Consider the following 15335-nt stretch of genomic DNA (forward strand, 5'->3'; position numbering starts at 1 on the left):
AAGCGACTCCCGAGACGTTAAAGATGAAGTTTATAACTTTTAAAAAGTCTTTAAAACACGATTTACACATCAGATTACTTTGTAATAAGATTAATTAATTTAGTAAGCAGTTTTAGCAGCACGAACGGCATAAACTGCGTAAAGCAATAGGCACGTTGTAAACAACGGGAATTTATTTCATTACATCAAATGAGGTTAAAACGGGACAGAAATAAAATGGTTCAAATAACGTGAAAACATAAATAACGGTAACGTAAATAAGGGGTTTCGCTGTATAATTTTTTGTAAGTGGAAGATGTAATCGTCCATTTACATTTCTTTTAAAAATGGGGGAGGTGTATGATATTAGTGTATCCGGGCCAGATTTTGCAAGTTGAATTATTGTAAAATGAATTCGATTCGAATTGACGAATTGAATATCAAAAAATTCGAACTCGAATTCAGAAATTTTGAATATTCACAGAACCCTAGTCAGTACCCCATATAACATGAAATTGCAAGTTAATACACCATAAACCACAAAAATGCAACTACTGTCATGAAATCAATCAGCATTTACAATCAAAAAGTACCTTAAATCACAAAAACTGAATTTTTTAATTTAGCAAATTCAGTTAATGTAATTTATTTTGCAGGGAGAGTGTACCAAAATGTACATACTAAATTGGAGACATATATTACTTTTTTTTATCTTGCAAATGTTATTGGTAACTCATTTTTAAGTTTTGATGTTGTTACATTTTACAAACACAAAAATATGTACTTGCCAATATATATTTTTATCGTTTCAAGTATTTACAGATGCAAGTGGAATATATATATATATATGTGTATGTGTGTATGTTTGTGTGTGTGTTTATGTGTGTAGTGTGTATGGATGTGTGTGTATGTGTGTATATATAAACTCATTTAAGTCCCACATTTTTTTAGTAATATGCTATCTATTTTACGAATTAACAGAATTCATAAAAAATAAAAATAACACTGAAATTGCCTCTTTTTAAAAAGAAAAATTAGCCTAAAAATAAAACCACATTCTCTTGTCCCTAGCTATGTATATGTTCTGTTTTTACTTATTATGCCTCTAATGCAGTTAAATTTGGTAGACTACTTAAGAAATGATAGCTTTAAAGAAATAAGAAATGTTCTATCAACTTAGCATTATTTCATACTGTTACATTCCAGAGTTCGGCCGGCTCGGCAACCCGGAACAATAACAAATACAAGTGAAAACACTATTAAAATTTCATTTATATTTAAAAAAGAATTTCTTGTTACAAGTTAAATTTTGTATTGTGAGTTGCCACAGCTGGACGTCACACCAGTCCGACGACGAAACAACTGACACGCAATACGCAGTTACCGTCCTTTTACAAGAACAAAACAAAGGGAGGCGTCCCCGTGGACCTACCCACCAATCAAATTATTTCCTGAAAAATACTGGCATGGGGAGACAAATCACGCCACCTCAAGGTTCTCCCTGATTGGCTGGCGAGACAGCACCCAGCGAAAGTTCTAGTTTCTTGCTGCGCAGTTGTACGTTCACATGCTGGGATTTTCCAACGATGCACTATCTTGAGGTGTGACAAATGACCTGCTGGCGACAGTGTGTCACTCCCATGTCCTCCTTTCTTTTCACTCCTTCTAGTATGTTCTCAAAATTTACCGTCCAACTATCCATAATATGTTTTAAAATATATAAAGAACGGTAATAAAACACTACTAAACATAACCTAAATTAATAATAATCATTAGAACCCCAACAAAATATTGAAAAAAAAAAAAATAATAATATTCACAAAAACATTAAACATAAAATAGTCTTATTTAAATGAGAGAAATAGTAGGGGGTGGAAATTCTGCAATGTTACACTACTTATTTCTAACTTATTTTGGCTTTACAACAGTTTTGATATAGATTTATAAAGCAGGCTTAATATGAGTATATTTTGTCAAACATTCACTATTGGTCACACTGTGATTACTGTAGCTCATTTTTTCCTAGTTTATATACTTGTTTTCTTTAGTAGCTTTATTATTTTATTCATAATAATGGTTAAAGAAAATAATTAATCAGTAGAGTGACAAAACAAAACTAGAATTTGTGAACTGTAAAGTGAGCTAAATCATGAGTGGAAGAGTAAGCTGGATTTACCACGCTACAAAATATTTAAAGATGTACGAGTTTGCTAGGGATTACACCCCTTTCAGCACATTTAATTTGTACACAGAAGTAACTTGCCAAGCCCTCATTATGAAATCTCTCTTGATGTATGTAAGGGAATAAAAATTTTTTATAAGTTTTACAATTTACGTATAGCGATTTAACTCGATGAGATAATAAAGTTTTAGGCGTATCGGCCATCTAGAAATGCATTTAGTGTGATCTGACTCCACTCCGGCAAACTTGGATACAGTCTTATTCCCGGTCTTGGTGACTATAGAGCATGGTAAAGGTAGTCAGATATGTTGCCTGTGAACTGCAGGTTATGAACAGGTTAATTGAAGATGGAAGAGGGAGAGAGAGAGTGCGCGCGTGCGCGTGTGTTGCAGCTCGATCGTGATGCAAGACACGAAGTCGGAGGCGAGCATCAGCAACGTGAAGCTGTGCTTCCTGATCCTGACGTGCGTGGCAGAGGACCAGTACGCCAACTCGCTGATGCACGACGTCAACCTGGTGTTCAAGGTGCAGCTGCACCGGCTCCCCATGAGGCACCGCAAGCTGGCGCCGGACAAGCTGGCTCCGTCGCAGCCGCTGGCGGCCACCCTGCTCGGTCGGTCACAGTCCGCGGTCCGTTAGCTGGAGGCGGGATCTCGCGGTTTCATTTTCAGTCCAGTTTCAGTTTTAAAACAGGGGATTTCGTTGTTACGTTTTTTAATTTCATGAAAGTTGTTTTGTAATACTTGCTCCACCAAAACTACGGTAATATATACATGTGTTGCAGTTTGTTGCAGTTGCAGTTTGTAATAAATCAGTTTAAAACAGATACACTTAGAACGATAAAAAATAAATAGTGATTAATTAGAGATACACCAAAAAAAATTTTTAATTATTTTTTTCTGGTTCATTCACTTTGGTACAATTTTTGTTTTTTTGTGTGGGAATTACAACGTTCCTTTGAATTCCAAACATTGAAAGATTTTTATTTTTTTTATTTTTACGATTGGAATTAAGTTTTTTGTTAAATGCCACTTAATTCTGTGATATAACTTGCATTCCAGTGTTTTGACGTACTTTTTTGTTTTATTGCAATTCACCATGTAATCTGGTCTCTATATCTGTAGCACAGTAGCCACATTATGGGAAGTCAAGAAAGATTAGGGAAAACTCTGGAAAGTTGTCAGAAAATGTTCAGGGAATTTACTCTAAATTGTGGAAAAGTCAATGAAGTTCTTCAATGATGGTAATTTGAGCACAAAAATTTATGCTCTAGTAGATCATCATCCAGCGTGCGAAAGCAATTTTTTTTACCTTCAGAAGGTGTTTTAGCACATACTGTAGTCATGCTCACTATAAAATGGTGAATGCAGATTCTGTTGGAAATAATGAAAGTGGAGTAAAAAAAAATTGGCCAGCAATATGAGGATGGTGGAAGTGCATTTTCTTTATTCGTTCAAGAACATTGCAAAATATATTATTTTTAAAAAAAAACATTTGTCAAGGAAATTTGAGGACATCCCCGCTTTGCTTTCATTCTGGTCCAGTTCATTGTAGTACATTCTCACTCATTGTAGTATACTCGATGACGGGGGTTGGTGGTCAACTCGCAGGTCAACACACACACTGAACTGGAGAAATCCCGAACATTATGAGAGATTCCAAACATTTTATAGGACACTTTAGTCTACTAAATATGTGAAAATGCCCGAGGTCTACCACTTGCAACCTCGAATCTCCCACACCACCACAGCTACCGAAACGTGACTACCATAGCGCGCGATGAGAGACTCAAGGTTACTACCACACACAAACACCAGTGCTCTCTGGTGAGTAGTTGTGGCTGCAAGGTGTAATGTACTCACACACACACGTGTGTGTGTGTATATATATGTATATGAGTATTGTGTATAACATTTGTTTACAAGATAATGCGTGGAACCTTTTAAGAGGTTTCTTACTACAAAATGAGATAAAATCTGTGATAAAACAAAAAATGTAATAAAAAACTTATATGTATGATGAATTTCCAGGAAAAGCCATCAATAACTAGAAAAGTACCTATATACCAAAATAGCATGTGAGACTAGGCAGGAATTAAGTGTGAATGAAGGGGCTGAAGCAGATAAATCAGTATTGTTTGTATGCTGGGTCAGAGGAAATATTAAATTTTGATAATGTAGTGAATCAACTACAAAATAGTGCATATATACTTTTTACAACTTTCTACCATTATTTTTCTGGCTGCCCTAATGAAGAATTTTTTTTTGTTTCTACATAGATCTGCTAGTTGAGTTCCTTATGAGCCACATGATGAAGAAATTGCCTATGGAGTTGTACCTCCATTGCTTGGGCGTCGTGCATAGGGTACTGTGCTACCAGAAGAAGTGCCGTGTCCGGCTCAACTATCAGTGGAAGGAGTTGTGGACAGCTCTCATCTCTCTCCTCAAGTTTCTGCTGGCCAACGAGAATCACTTGGCTCGCAAAATGAACATCTTCAACCTTGCACTGCAGGTACAGAAAGTCAATTCAGGCTAATATTTGTGAGACTGATAAATCTCCTCTACCTTAGATCTCAATACATGTATTTATTAGAGGTGGACAGGATCCCGAAACTCGGGATAAAAGTCAGGAAAAAGACGATTCCTGAACTTCGGGAAAATAATTTTTCTTCTCTGGATAATGCTTCACGAAAACCCATTTTTTAATAGTACAAATTTTAGGCAAACAATTTTTTATATATTTAAAAACATCATATGCTTATGTTTTTGTCACAATCTATGTCACGTAACAAACCGTTACTTTTTGCCTGTATTGATCAGACAAAGCACAAAGGTATCACAAAAACGCACATATCTGGGAAACGTAATTTAACCCTCGTTCATAAATGTGGTTAGAAATAAAAACTCAAGACTAAATAAAGTACTTAACATGATCAAACATATTTTTAATAATATTGAACATAAACATCTTTACCATATAATTAGGTTATGTTTGAAAATGAACTTCACGAGAGCAGCAATGAACAATGTTGCTAAACGCGTCACATTCAAAAGACACAAAACTCTGTTTTTATCATAGAAACTGAAAGACGTCATCTTGGTTTCAAATATTTAAGCCATAAATTTCTGTTTCTTTCAAAAACATCGGAGTGGTTGGAGTTAATCATCATGTATGATCAGAAATAAATTACAGGAAATAGCAAGGAATAATATGTTTGTTTTTATTTCCATTATATGTTGCTTATTATTTGTCCTTATGTATCAATAATTTTTTTTTGTAAACTTGAAATAATGTGGACTATTAATAGTTTATGGGATTGATGAGATGTTTTTGGTTACTAATGGTTAATATTTTTTTCTGCACAAGAAGTTGTGACATAATTTCAGTACTGTTGCTCCCAATGCCAATCCTAAAAATCTAATATCTTTCCTGACCAAATCCCATCCCGAAGTAAAAATGTAATTCCCGTAGACCTCTAGTATTTATTCTTAACTTAATTATTAAGCTAGGTGTTTAGAAATTAGTCAGCTTTGATATTTTGTTGATAAATCTTTGAAGTGCTATAAGTTTGTTATTAAATTTAAACACAAAAATAGAATACTTTCTATTGTGAGAATTAGTTGAGCACTTCGGTTTTTTTATGTCATTTTGCTGTCTGGTTTTAAGATGGAAAAATTTTCAAGAAATATTTTGCTACGCAACTCGTCAATTGCTGTATGAACAATGTTTAGATACTTTCATGCTGCCGAAGATGTTTCAACACACCCTGTCACATTTTGTTCATAATTTCAGGAAAACAGACGGTTGAACGTATTGTTTTGACAAGCCTAGACTATTTTAACAGTTGCAAAAAAATTTATGATTACTTTATTTGTACGAAGATTCATTTGGAGATGGATGCCTTTTCACCATCATAACACATCTAGAAGTCATATAAACTTATTTAAACAACATTGTGTCGAAAACTCAAACTGCAAATAATTCAAAAACAGAGTACCACCATGACACTTCTAATCTTCCAACATACCAAAAAACATTTACCTCACGGTCATTGATATTGCTGTACAAATGGTACCTTTAGGTAAATGTTTTTGGTCGGTTGCTATAAAGCTTGGAAGTTCATGGCGTCACATGTGATGAGAGTTGTTCACCATCAGACCTCTCTGTCTTAAAAATGGGGTAAAATGTTAATATTCACAGGAACATAATTTTAATGGGGAAAAAATTGGCCCAACAATTGTAAATATCCGTGAATGTCGCTGGTTTTTCCGCCAATCCGTTTTACTCTTCAAATATCAGTGAAAACGGATAAAGTCCATAAAAAACGGCAGGTCTATGATAGATTATACGTAGTGTGAGAAAATTTGCAGTACATGTAGATATTAGCTTAAATTTCTGTGCACACAATGTATAAAGTTGCTTTTGGTGTTATTTTTTATTGCTATCTACCAAATAAGTTTTCTCTAATAATATGTAGTATAAATCTGTTCCTTTATTTTATTTTTTTTTTTTGTATTTAGTGTTGCATTAATGATGGCAGAGAACCACAGTGACGTATGCCTAAATTTCACCATGTAAAATGAAGTCCTAATTTATAAACTTCAAAAAGGCAATTTAGGAGTTACATTGCTCTGTTTCTCGGCTATAGACAGCAGTAACAGTGTGAAGCATGCTGCTACTTTGACTGTCATTAATGAGACATTGATCAGTAAATGCATCACCCAGGTGCTGAACCTATTCAACCTGTTCATCACGTACGGCGATACATTCCTGCCATCACCTGGCAGCTATGACGAGCTTTACTACGAACTGATCAGAATGAATCAGGTTTTTGACAACTTATATTCTATGGGTAAGTTTTTAACTTGCAGAATGCTTGGGTAGCTAGTTGCAGCGATCTATGTCTAACTGCATTTTGATAATTTCCATTTCATGGCTCAGCAAAGCACAGACCTAGCGTACAACCCTTGTAGAAGCCAACATTAATGGCCTAGAGTACGTGTTATGTGCTTGTGCCTGTTAATTTGAAACAAAGCTTGGAAAGATATTTTTAGTTTTGTCTTGCCATGCCAGTAGACCTGAGAAATTTTTGAGTATGGATATTATTTGTATATGATTTTAATTTGAATACTAACACTTCAAAATAATGAATATTCAAAACTGGTAACGAGTATTGGACTTAACATACCTCGTGAGTTTGTCTTGAACAATGTTCACTGTTACATTTAGGTAATTTGTGCAATGTAAATGCCAAGTTTTGATGTGTGAAAGCGATAGTTACAATGGCGTATAAATTAATATTCACATTTGCTCTACTACCTATATGTATGTACATATCTATAATAAACATTTGGACTTACTATTAAAATAATTAATGTAAACAATGGTTCCGGATTTCAGAGGAAATATTGCTGAATGTAAATACTGTTTACCTGGCTGCTGTTAATGAATACGCGTGAATAACTAGTTTTGAAATGTTATATGAAAACTAATATAACACTTCAAAACTAGTTATTCACGTGAATACAGAATAATTTTTGTTGTGTAATGGATCAGATTTTTTTACTTAGAGTAGTCAGTTTTGGGAAATAAGGTGAATAAAAACTGAAGTGGAAGGTTGGTTAGGTAATACTTTAACAACATTTTACGTGTAATTATTGTAGCTGACTTAATCCAACTAACCTTTTTCAGTATTAAGTGTGTAATTTCCCTTTTTCTTTCAGTATATGTTGTATGATGTGAAAAAAAAAAATTTGTTTAGTGCAATTCCAATTCTCATTTTTACCATTATTATTAGAAAATAATTTGGTGTTCCTTTTTGATTAGAACTAAAAAACCGATATTTGCACAGACCTACATGCCAATAATATGGAAAAATTATGAAAAATACTCACGAGTGGTAAATAATGGCCACTGCAGAACAAAAGCCATCCTTCAGAAAGCTAACGTATGAAGTAAAGCATACAGCGACAGACGAGGGAGCCAGGAAGGGTGGCAGAGAAGAGAGCCCCTTCAGGGGCAGCTCTGGGATGGAGAGAGAAAGAAGTAGCAGGAACATTGGAACAAACTCTTCAACCCCTCTTTGCTTTTTGTCTCATTACGTATTCTGAAGTGTTACCGTATCTCATACCTCTTCCTTGCCGAGGTTCAGGAGGCATAATAATTACAGCGCTCAAAAGTGGCATAGGTGATTCAGTTGAAGTGCAAAACATCCACTGTATTTATTTGAAAAGAGGTTGACAATTTAATTTGCTGTCCCTCAATAAACAAACAAAAAATAATTTCTACCTCCACATAATTACTTTCACCCACTTTTGAAAGCTTGTGTTTCTACATTCTTCACCAGACATTCTTCTTGCAGACCTCATATTGGCACGCTGCTGCACTGTTCGCCTGTTTGGCATAATGTACAACTTTTAAGTTTGTAATTACAATCAGGAAAGTTTCTTTCTCGTTTTGGAATCTGTGTTGCTGATGTGCCACATATCAACACAATAACCCATAACAGGTAGGTAATTGTAAATATCCCTCAAAAACTACAAAGTAAAATTTGGATTAGAGTAACGTATCTACCATACAATTTAGGTCAATGTTTACTCTTAGGAAAGGAGTATTTTGAAGTTTAGGTAAGCATACTTTTACTGTAATGTATTAGGTATAAAAAGTCACTTAATTCACATATTGAATCAAAATAAGAATGTAAATTAATACTGTATTATGGGTGATTATGTTATTCGCACAAGTCTGCTGCTTTTTTTCTTTTCTTTTTTTCTTGGTGTGCTATCCCAGGTAGACCTATGTTTTCAAGAGAAGTTTTTAAGAATAAAAACCTCAGCCCCTATTTTGGTAGATACAGCAATTAATTAAGTGGAGATTGAGAAGGTAGTAAACGTGTGTGGTTAAAGCGGCATAAGTAACACAGTTTAGATGCAGAATGTGTAATTTTTCCTCTTAAGCTGTTCTTACCGCAAAGAGTGCTTAAAAATTAAGGATCTGAACATGTGGGAGTTGGAGTGGAGAAGCACAACACAGTACGCCGTGTGGAGATTTGCCAGAAAAAAAACTACTGCTTTAAAAATTAGTAAAAATTATGATTCTCTACATTTTTCTCATTGATACACTGTTTTCTAGATATGACTATACATTAGTACATTTTCAAAAGGTGTAAGAATCTTTGGACTTAGTATTTCATCCTTAGTCATTTCTTACAAGCACTTGTTACGAGAATTTTTTTTGCCATTTTCAGTTCCATAGTGTTAAGGTTCCATTGTACTTTCAAAATTACTAATAATAATGCTAAGATGTGCAGTAATTAAAAGTGTTTCTGTAAAAAAAAAAAGCTTTCGTATCTAATTTTTTTAAAGTTTTTAAATTTGTACGGATAATATGATGTTAGCAGGTTTTGGGTGATATGGCATGTGCACTTGTGATCTCAGCTTTAAAGTGCCCAGACAACAAAACACTTGTTTCTAGGGGCATTTTGGTATTTTGTAGTTGGCAGCAGCTATCTTTATTGGTAATGGTTTGTGTGTCTATACTGGAATCCCCGGGGCAATGAAGTGAAAAATTCTGGTGCCTGACTTGAGACTTGGCTCTGGAAAACTAAATGATGCTGATCTGTATTGGGTTAAGTTAGTATGGTAGCACACAATGCCACGGAGTGTTTGTCTCTGTGTTCTATTTATGTGAGGTTCGTCAATGTTCCTCTTAGCCATCAGTAATATGGGTTGCAAATCCATAAGTTGGGTTTGCTCTGTTATAATGGAGATGGAGTGGGTGAAAAGATAAAAGAAATGAAAATGGCTTAGGACATTAAACATAATCATGTGTAGATGAGATCAGGAACAGATGTGTACGGTGATGAGTTGACAGTTTTAGGTATAGGTTGCAATGAGAGAAGTGTTTTTATGTAAATTGCCGAACTGTGGTTGCACCCACTGTAAAAAGTCAGTTAAGTCTAGGTCGCTGGCAGCCACAAAAGAGCCGTTGCAATTATAGTTTATAGTATGTACAATGTTAGATTTTTGAAGTTTCTTAACCTCTCCACTTAATTCTAAAAACACCTATGCTTGAAATGGGACTTGAATTCATGACCTTAGGATCGCAAATCAGGTATTCTGACCCCTACACCACCAAGGTCAGCTATTTTAATTTTGTGAGTTGATATATTGTAGCAATTTAACACATTATGTAAGATTTTTTGTTGATGTTTCAGCAATGCGGTACTCAACAAATGATGGAGAGTTCAAAGAGAATGCATTGAAACTCATAAACAGTCTGATCAATGTCAGGTAAGGTGCACCAGTTCAGTTGTGAATTAAAATTTAAATATTTTGGTGATACGGACTGCCTTGAACGTTATTTCTTATATAAGCAAATTTTGCCTCTTAATTCTAGAGCTATCATCAATCACTTTTCTCCGAAGATCGAAGCATGGTTGGCCAGCCAGGCATTATCAACACCTTCAGAAGATCAGGTAAAGCTTCTCCCAAATCTATTTATTGTTGTAAATAGTTATTTATATTAAATATAGATTAGTTCGCATTATTCCTAAGCATTTGTAAAGCTTTGTAAATTACGTATACAAATCAAACAATTTGTAATTTGATTAGAAAAACTGAATCAAATCCAGTTGTAAATGAAAAAAATTGTATTGTAGTAAGGTGACACTGCATACAAGTTACAAAATGTCAAGTTTTTTACTATTGGAAAGAGCAAGATAAATTTGCACTTCCACATTAGATGTGGGTCCATTTGGTCTTGGGCGTGGATGTAGCACAACCATGGTTATTCACATGCAGTCAAATAATATTTTGGTGCGACTGATAATTAGTGCATGGATAAATGTGACAGAAAATAATGAGTGGCATCATGACATCTCAACACATTTTATTCAGTAAACCACAAACATTTACTCCAAGGCATTGTTGAAGCAAATAACTTTTCAAATTTCTGTTTTGGTTTCTGGTATTTTTTTGTACGTTTGTTATCTCATGTAGCAATATGTTTATCATGCACAAAAAATTTATGCCATGGAGTATAGTTTACAACAAATTTGGGAAGAAATAGGAACTGAAAGATGCCATCTTAGTTTCAACCATTTTTAGGCCAAGCTTTATTATGTTATTTCTTGTCTTTGTTAAAATATATTTTATTAAAATGTAATTCCTTAAGTTTATGTTGCCTGGCTGTTTCAAACTTTTATTATGTGTGATGTCTGCTTTAACAAATAAGAAATTTCAAATAACAACAAAACATATTGTTATGGCACAAACATATTTGAAACAATGTGTAGTCTTTCAATTCCTTTCATATATTGGTGTTATTGTTTTTGCTGGTTGGATTATGATTTCTGGCCATTCATACTTTAAAGGCCAACTCCTAAACAAAGTATGTAAACAAATGCATTGCTTTATAAAACAAAGTTGATCAAAAACAGAAGACTACAAAGAAAAAATTACATTTGAATTGCATGTAAAATATATAAATGAGTGCCAAAAAAGCAGAACCAAAAAATTTGAATGTATCTTCGCTGTCAGAATTTCAATGGCAGCAACAATTAGCCTACCAAGGTTTGACAGCTTAAAAATACGCTAGCGAAAAGACTGTATACCTCTTTTCTCTGTTTTTGAATCCTTTTTAATAACCAAATAATGACCCAGTTAACCTTATTCATATATAGTGTAGTGTAGAATTAAGATTTTTTTTTTGCTTTATAAGAACCAAAACTGGAACTGAGAATCTTGATGTAAAACTGAACTGACCAATAAAAACCAGACAGCCCTATTTAATATGCACTATGCAAAAAATGTGTTTCCAGATTCTGGAAGTGGTGCGCAAGAACTACGACAGTCTGACCCTCAAGCTACACGACAGCCTGGATCAGTATGAGCGTTACGCTGAAAAACCTCGCCATGCTGCCTTCTTCACTGCCATGGTGAGCATGCAGCATCTCTGATTGAAAAAGTCATTTAGGGCTTATCTTGTGGTGGGAACAGCTGTTCAAAACAAAACCTTTTAAAATGCTTGAGGCAAAATTGATGGGACAAAAGCAGTTGAATGTTTCGAGTAAACTTATCTTTAGGGACATCTTGAAAGAGTTTTACTGTAGGTAATGGCCCAGGTAATACATTTCACCCCCCCCCCCCCCCCTTCCAGGAGTATTAAAATAGAATGTTGACTATAGGGCCCCTGAACGAGAGCAAGAGATAGACAGAAAATAGTTATGATTACAGTCTACAAGGAGAAGGGGGAAAAATATATATATATTTTTGTTTCATTTTAGATGAGGAGGCTTGGTTATTGCTTGGTGGCAGAATGTTAAAAACCTGATAAGGCAATCAAAAATCTGCTGGCCATGAGGTGTGCAGGAGAAGGAAGGAAAGAAAAATTGAGTAGCGACTTCCTCCCCCTACAGCAAATAGCCGGCAACCATTGCATTCCTCACATCTGCTGCGGAGGTTCACCAGAAAACAGTTAAAAAAATTGTATAAGTGAAGCAGTTTTTCAACTAAGCTTTTTTTCTCAACATGCTAAACAAACAAATAATACCTGATGCAGGGTGTCTTATAAGGTTCCAACAGAAAAAAAATTAGTGACTTTTGGGGACCATTAAAAAATTCTTTATGGCCTAAAATTTTAAGTTTTATGCATTATTTTTTTTTAATATGGTATACAAAAATCATTTTATACACTTTTCTTGAGTACTTCAATTCTATCTCTAATTCTAATGATTCTCCTTTTTTTTATCATTGAGCAATTTTTCATTTTTCATTTTTAGTAACTTGATTTTGTGTGCTGCTCTTTTTCTTGCATTTAACACCTCATTCTGTTAATTCTTTTTCATCCATAGGTCTTCCTTCCTTTTTTCTGAAGCATTGCAAAATTCCAAAATCATTTTTTTTTTGTATTTATGAGCGAGATATGAAACGCCTTTGAAAAACCAAATCACAAAATAGTTGTGTAAAATATATTAATGGTGCTGTAATTTTACACAATCTGAGTTGTAAGTATGTACTCTCACTAGTCTAAAAATTAAAATCACCTGGAAGTGAAAAGATTTTTAATCATGAACTAATCTTTGAACTATCAGTGATTTCTCTTGTTGAAAGAAAAAACCTCTCTCTACCGGTGTATTTCCATAAAAACAAATTAAGCAGCGCTGGAAGAATAGGATTAACTGTTCATGTGCATCTTGCATCACTGAGCTGATCAAATTTAAAATGAGAAGCATTTGAAATGTTGTCCATTACATTTTGTTTGAAACCCCCTTCTTCCTATGTTTTTCATCAAAAGAAACCACTCTTGGTGAATGAAAGGAATAAGAGGATCATTTATCAGGAAGTTTGTCAGAAATTCTTCCAACTCCTCAGCAATCATAGCAGAAAAATGAAGTTTGACTTCCAGAACTGGCCTTTTTCACAGGGCCAAGATTCTGGGTGTTGGAGGGTTTTTTCTCAAACTCTTTGTCTGCGAGGTATTACAAATACCCACAAAGAACACTATTTTAATTTGGAAGACATGTTAATGTTAGCGTTACACAAAAAATGGGTCAAAATAATATTTATGTTGAGAGAGCAAACAAATACGAAAGTTAATTTTACTGATGTGGCAGTGAAGAGTGTGTTGTAGCATATGTACTAACAGTGTAGGTGATAAAAAGTTTATTTTTAAAAAGCAATTATAGCTTGATTGTGACAGACTGCCAGAACATGATGAAAAAAGAAACTGGAAGTTGTTTTTTTTTACGTTATGTGTACATTTTTCCACACAGCATGAAGTAATAATAAATCATAATTAGATGTTTCAGTTGCTAAGGTACCAGTTCTATTTTTTCTCTCCCCCAAATGACCTGATTGGCCTATTGCTATTGTTCTTGATGATACAGGTTCGCAGCATGGTGGCAGACACCAGGCAAAGTATTGACTTTGCTACCCTAGATCTTCAAGTCATCTTACAGGAGTTCTCCACAATATCTTGAAGATAGACTGAACTGTTTGAATGAGTTGTGTGTACAAAGTTTTTTTTGTATGTACATATGTACATTTATTTGTTAGGGATGGGGATTGCCATGTGTAGTGCCATCTTGCACATCACATTATTTTGAGAATTTACTGCGAGTTATTTAAATAAAGAATTTGAAAACACCTGTGTTCAATATGTATTATTATGCCTGGTTTTTGGTTTTTAAATTTGACCTTAGCACAGAGTTAGCCTAGACCAAGATGTGGCTGTGTTTAAAATTTAACAGCAAAGTAGAATTTATAACACCTTTACTAAAGATTACATTCACGAGCATATTCGTTGGCATCAGACAGTATGCATCCTTATTTTAATATTAAGATGCATCATTTGTTGCTGTATGAAAAATATGAGGTTATTGTTTTCTTTACAAAATCCACCACTTAGAATAAAAAAAATTAAAACTTATATTTGTATATTTGTACAGGATGTCTACAAATACCTAGAAAACCAATTTCAAGACTTTTTCAGAACCAGAGATTTTCTGATGCAGCATGTCAGTAAGAGTGATTGATTTGCAAAGTCTGTATAGACAACAAAAATTATATACGAATAAAAAAATTAGTTTTACCACTGCAGAAGTAAGTTGATGAAGGGAGTCACAGGAAATGGGAGAGACCCTGAAACAAACTCAATTAGTGCTCTCTACCCCCCCCCCCCCCCCCTCTCAATAATGTCTAACACCCATACCAGTTCAGGAGGCAGTCAATATGTAGTGATATAGGTAACACAGAGCATGTAGGTAGTTTTGCAACTAAGCTCTTCGTTTGAAGGGCTTGGAGTTACAGCAGTACATAGTAGTCTGCAAAATGTTGCTTGCAAGCAAAGCAACTGCAAAACCCACTTCATTCTTGCTCTATTCCTTTGCTGTTTCCTGCCACTGATTGTTTCCACAGCAACACTGTGCCAGGTGGGTGGAACTAAAATGCCATTTGCGGTTGAGAAAGTGGGCTGTGCAAGTTCCAGGTGGCAGAGGGGAAAGTAATACATATCCTTCCCCGTATGGGACCGAGATGCACACCCCACCATTCCAACTGAACTCACCGAGTTCAATGGCACTTTCATAGTAGTTGCAGGCCATGCAATTTGCTTTAATTTGTTACCAAGAATGGTTTTAATATTTATCACCAGTTAATAAGTTTATTCGTACTTG

General features: G+C 34.6%; 1 protein-coding gene across 4 annotated transcripts in view; it reads left to right on the forward strand.

Annotated features, from left to right (window-relative positions):
* LOC134530443 (armadillo-like helical domain-containing protein 3) overlaps positions 1 to 14307 on the forward strand; it is a 37065-nt gene extending 22758 nt beyond the window's left edge. For all 4 annotated transcript variants that reach the window (XM_063365262.1, XM_063365265.1, XM_063365264.1 and 1 more), the window contains exons 10-16: positions 2554 to 2774; positions 4440 to 4672; positions 6887 to 7013; positions 10377 to 10452; positions 10559 to 10637; positions 11982 to 12098; positions 14049 to 14307. In XM_063365262.1, coding sequence (XP_063221332.1) covers positions 2554 to 2774; positions 4440 to 4672; positions 6887 to 7013; positions 10377 to 10452; positions 10559 to 10637; positions 11982 to 12098; positions 14049 to 14141 — 946 coding nt within the window. In that variant the 3' untranslated portion in view covers positions 14142 to 14307. The remainder of the gene's footprint in view (positions 1 to 2553; positions 2775 to 4439; positions 4673 to 6886; positions 7014 to 10376; positions 10453 to 10558; positions 10638 to 11981; positions 12099 to 14048) is intronic.
* The last annotated feature ends 1028 nt before the right edge of the window (positions 14308 to 15335 follow it).

This window comes from Bacillus rossius, chromosome 3 (genome assembly GCF_032445375.1).
Source record: "Bacillus rossius redtenbacheri isolate Brsri chromosome 3, Brsri_v3, whole genome shotgun sequence".
Lineage (NCBI taxonomy): Eukaryota > Metazoa > Arthropoda > Insecta > Phasmatodea > Bacillidae > Bacillus > Bacillus rossius.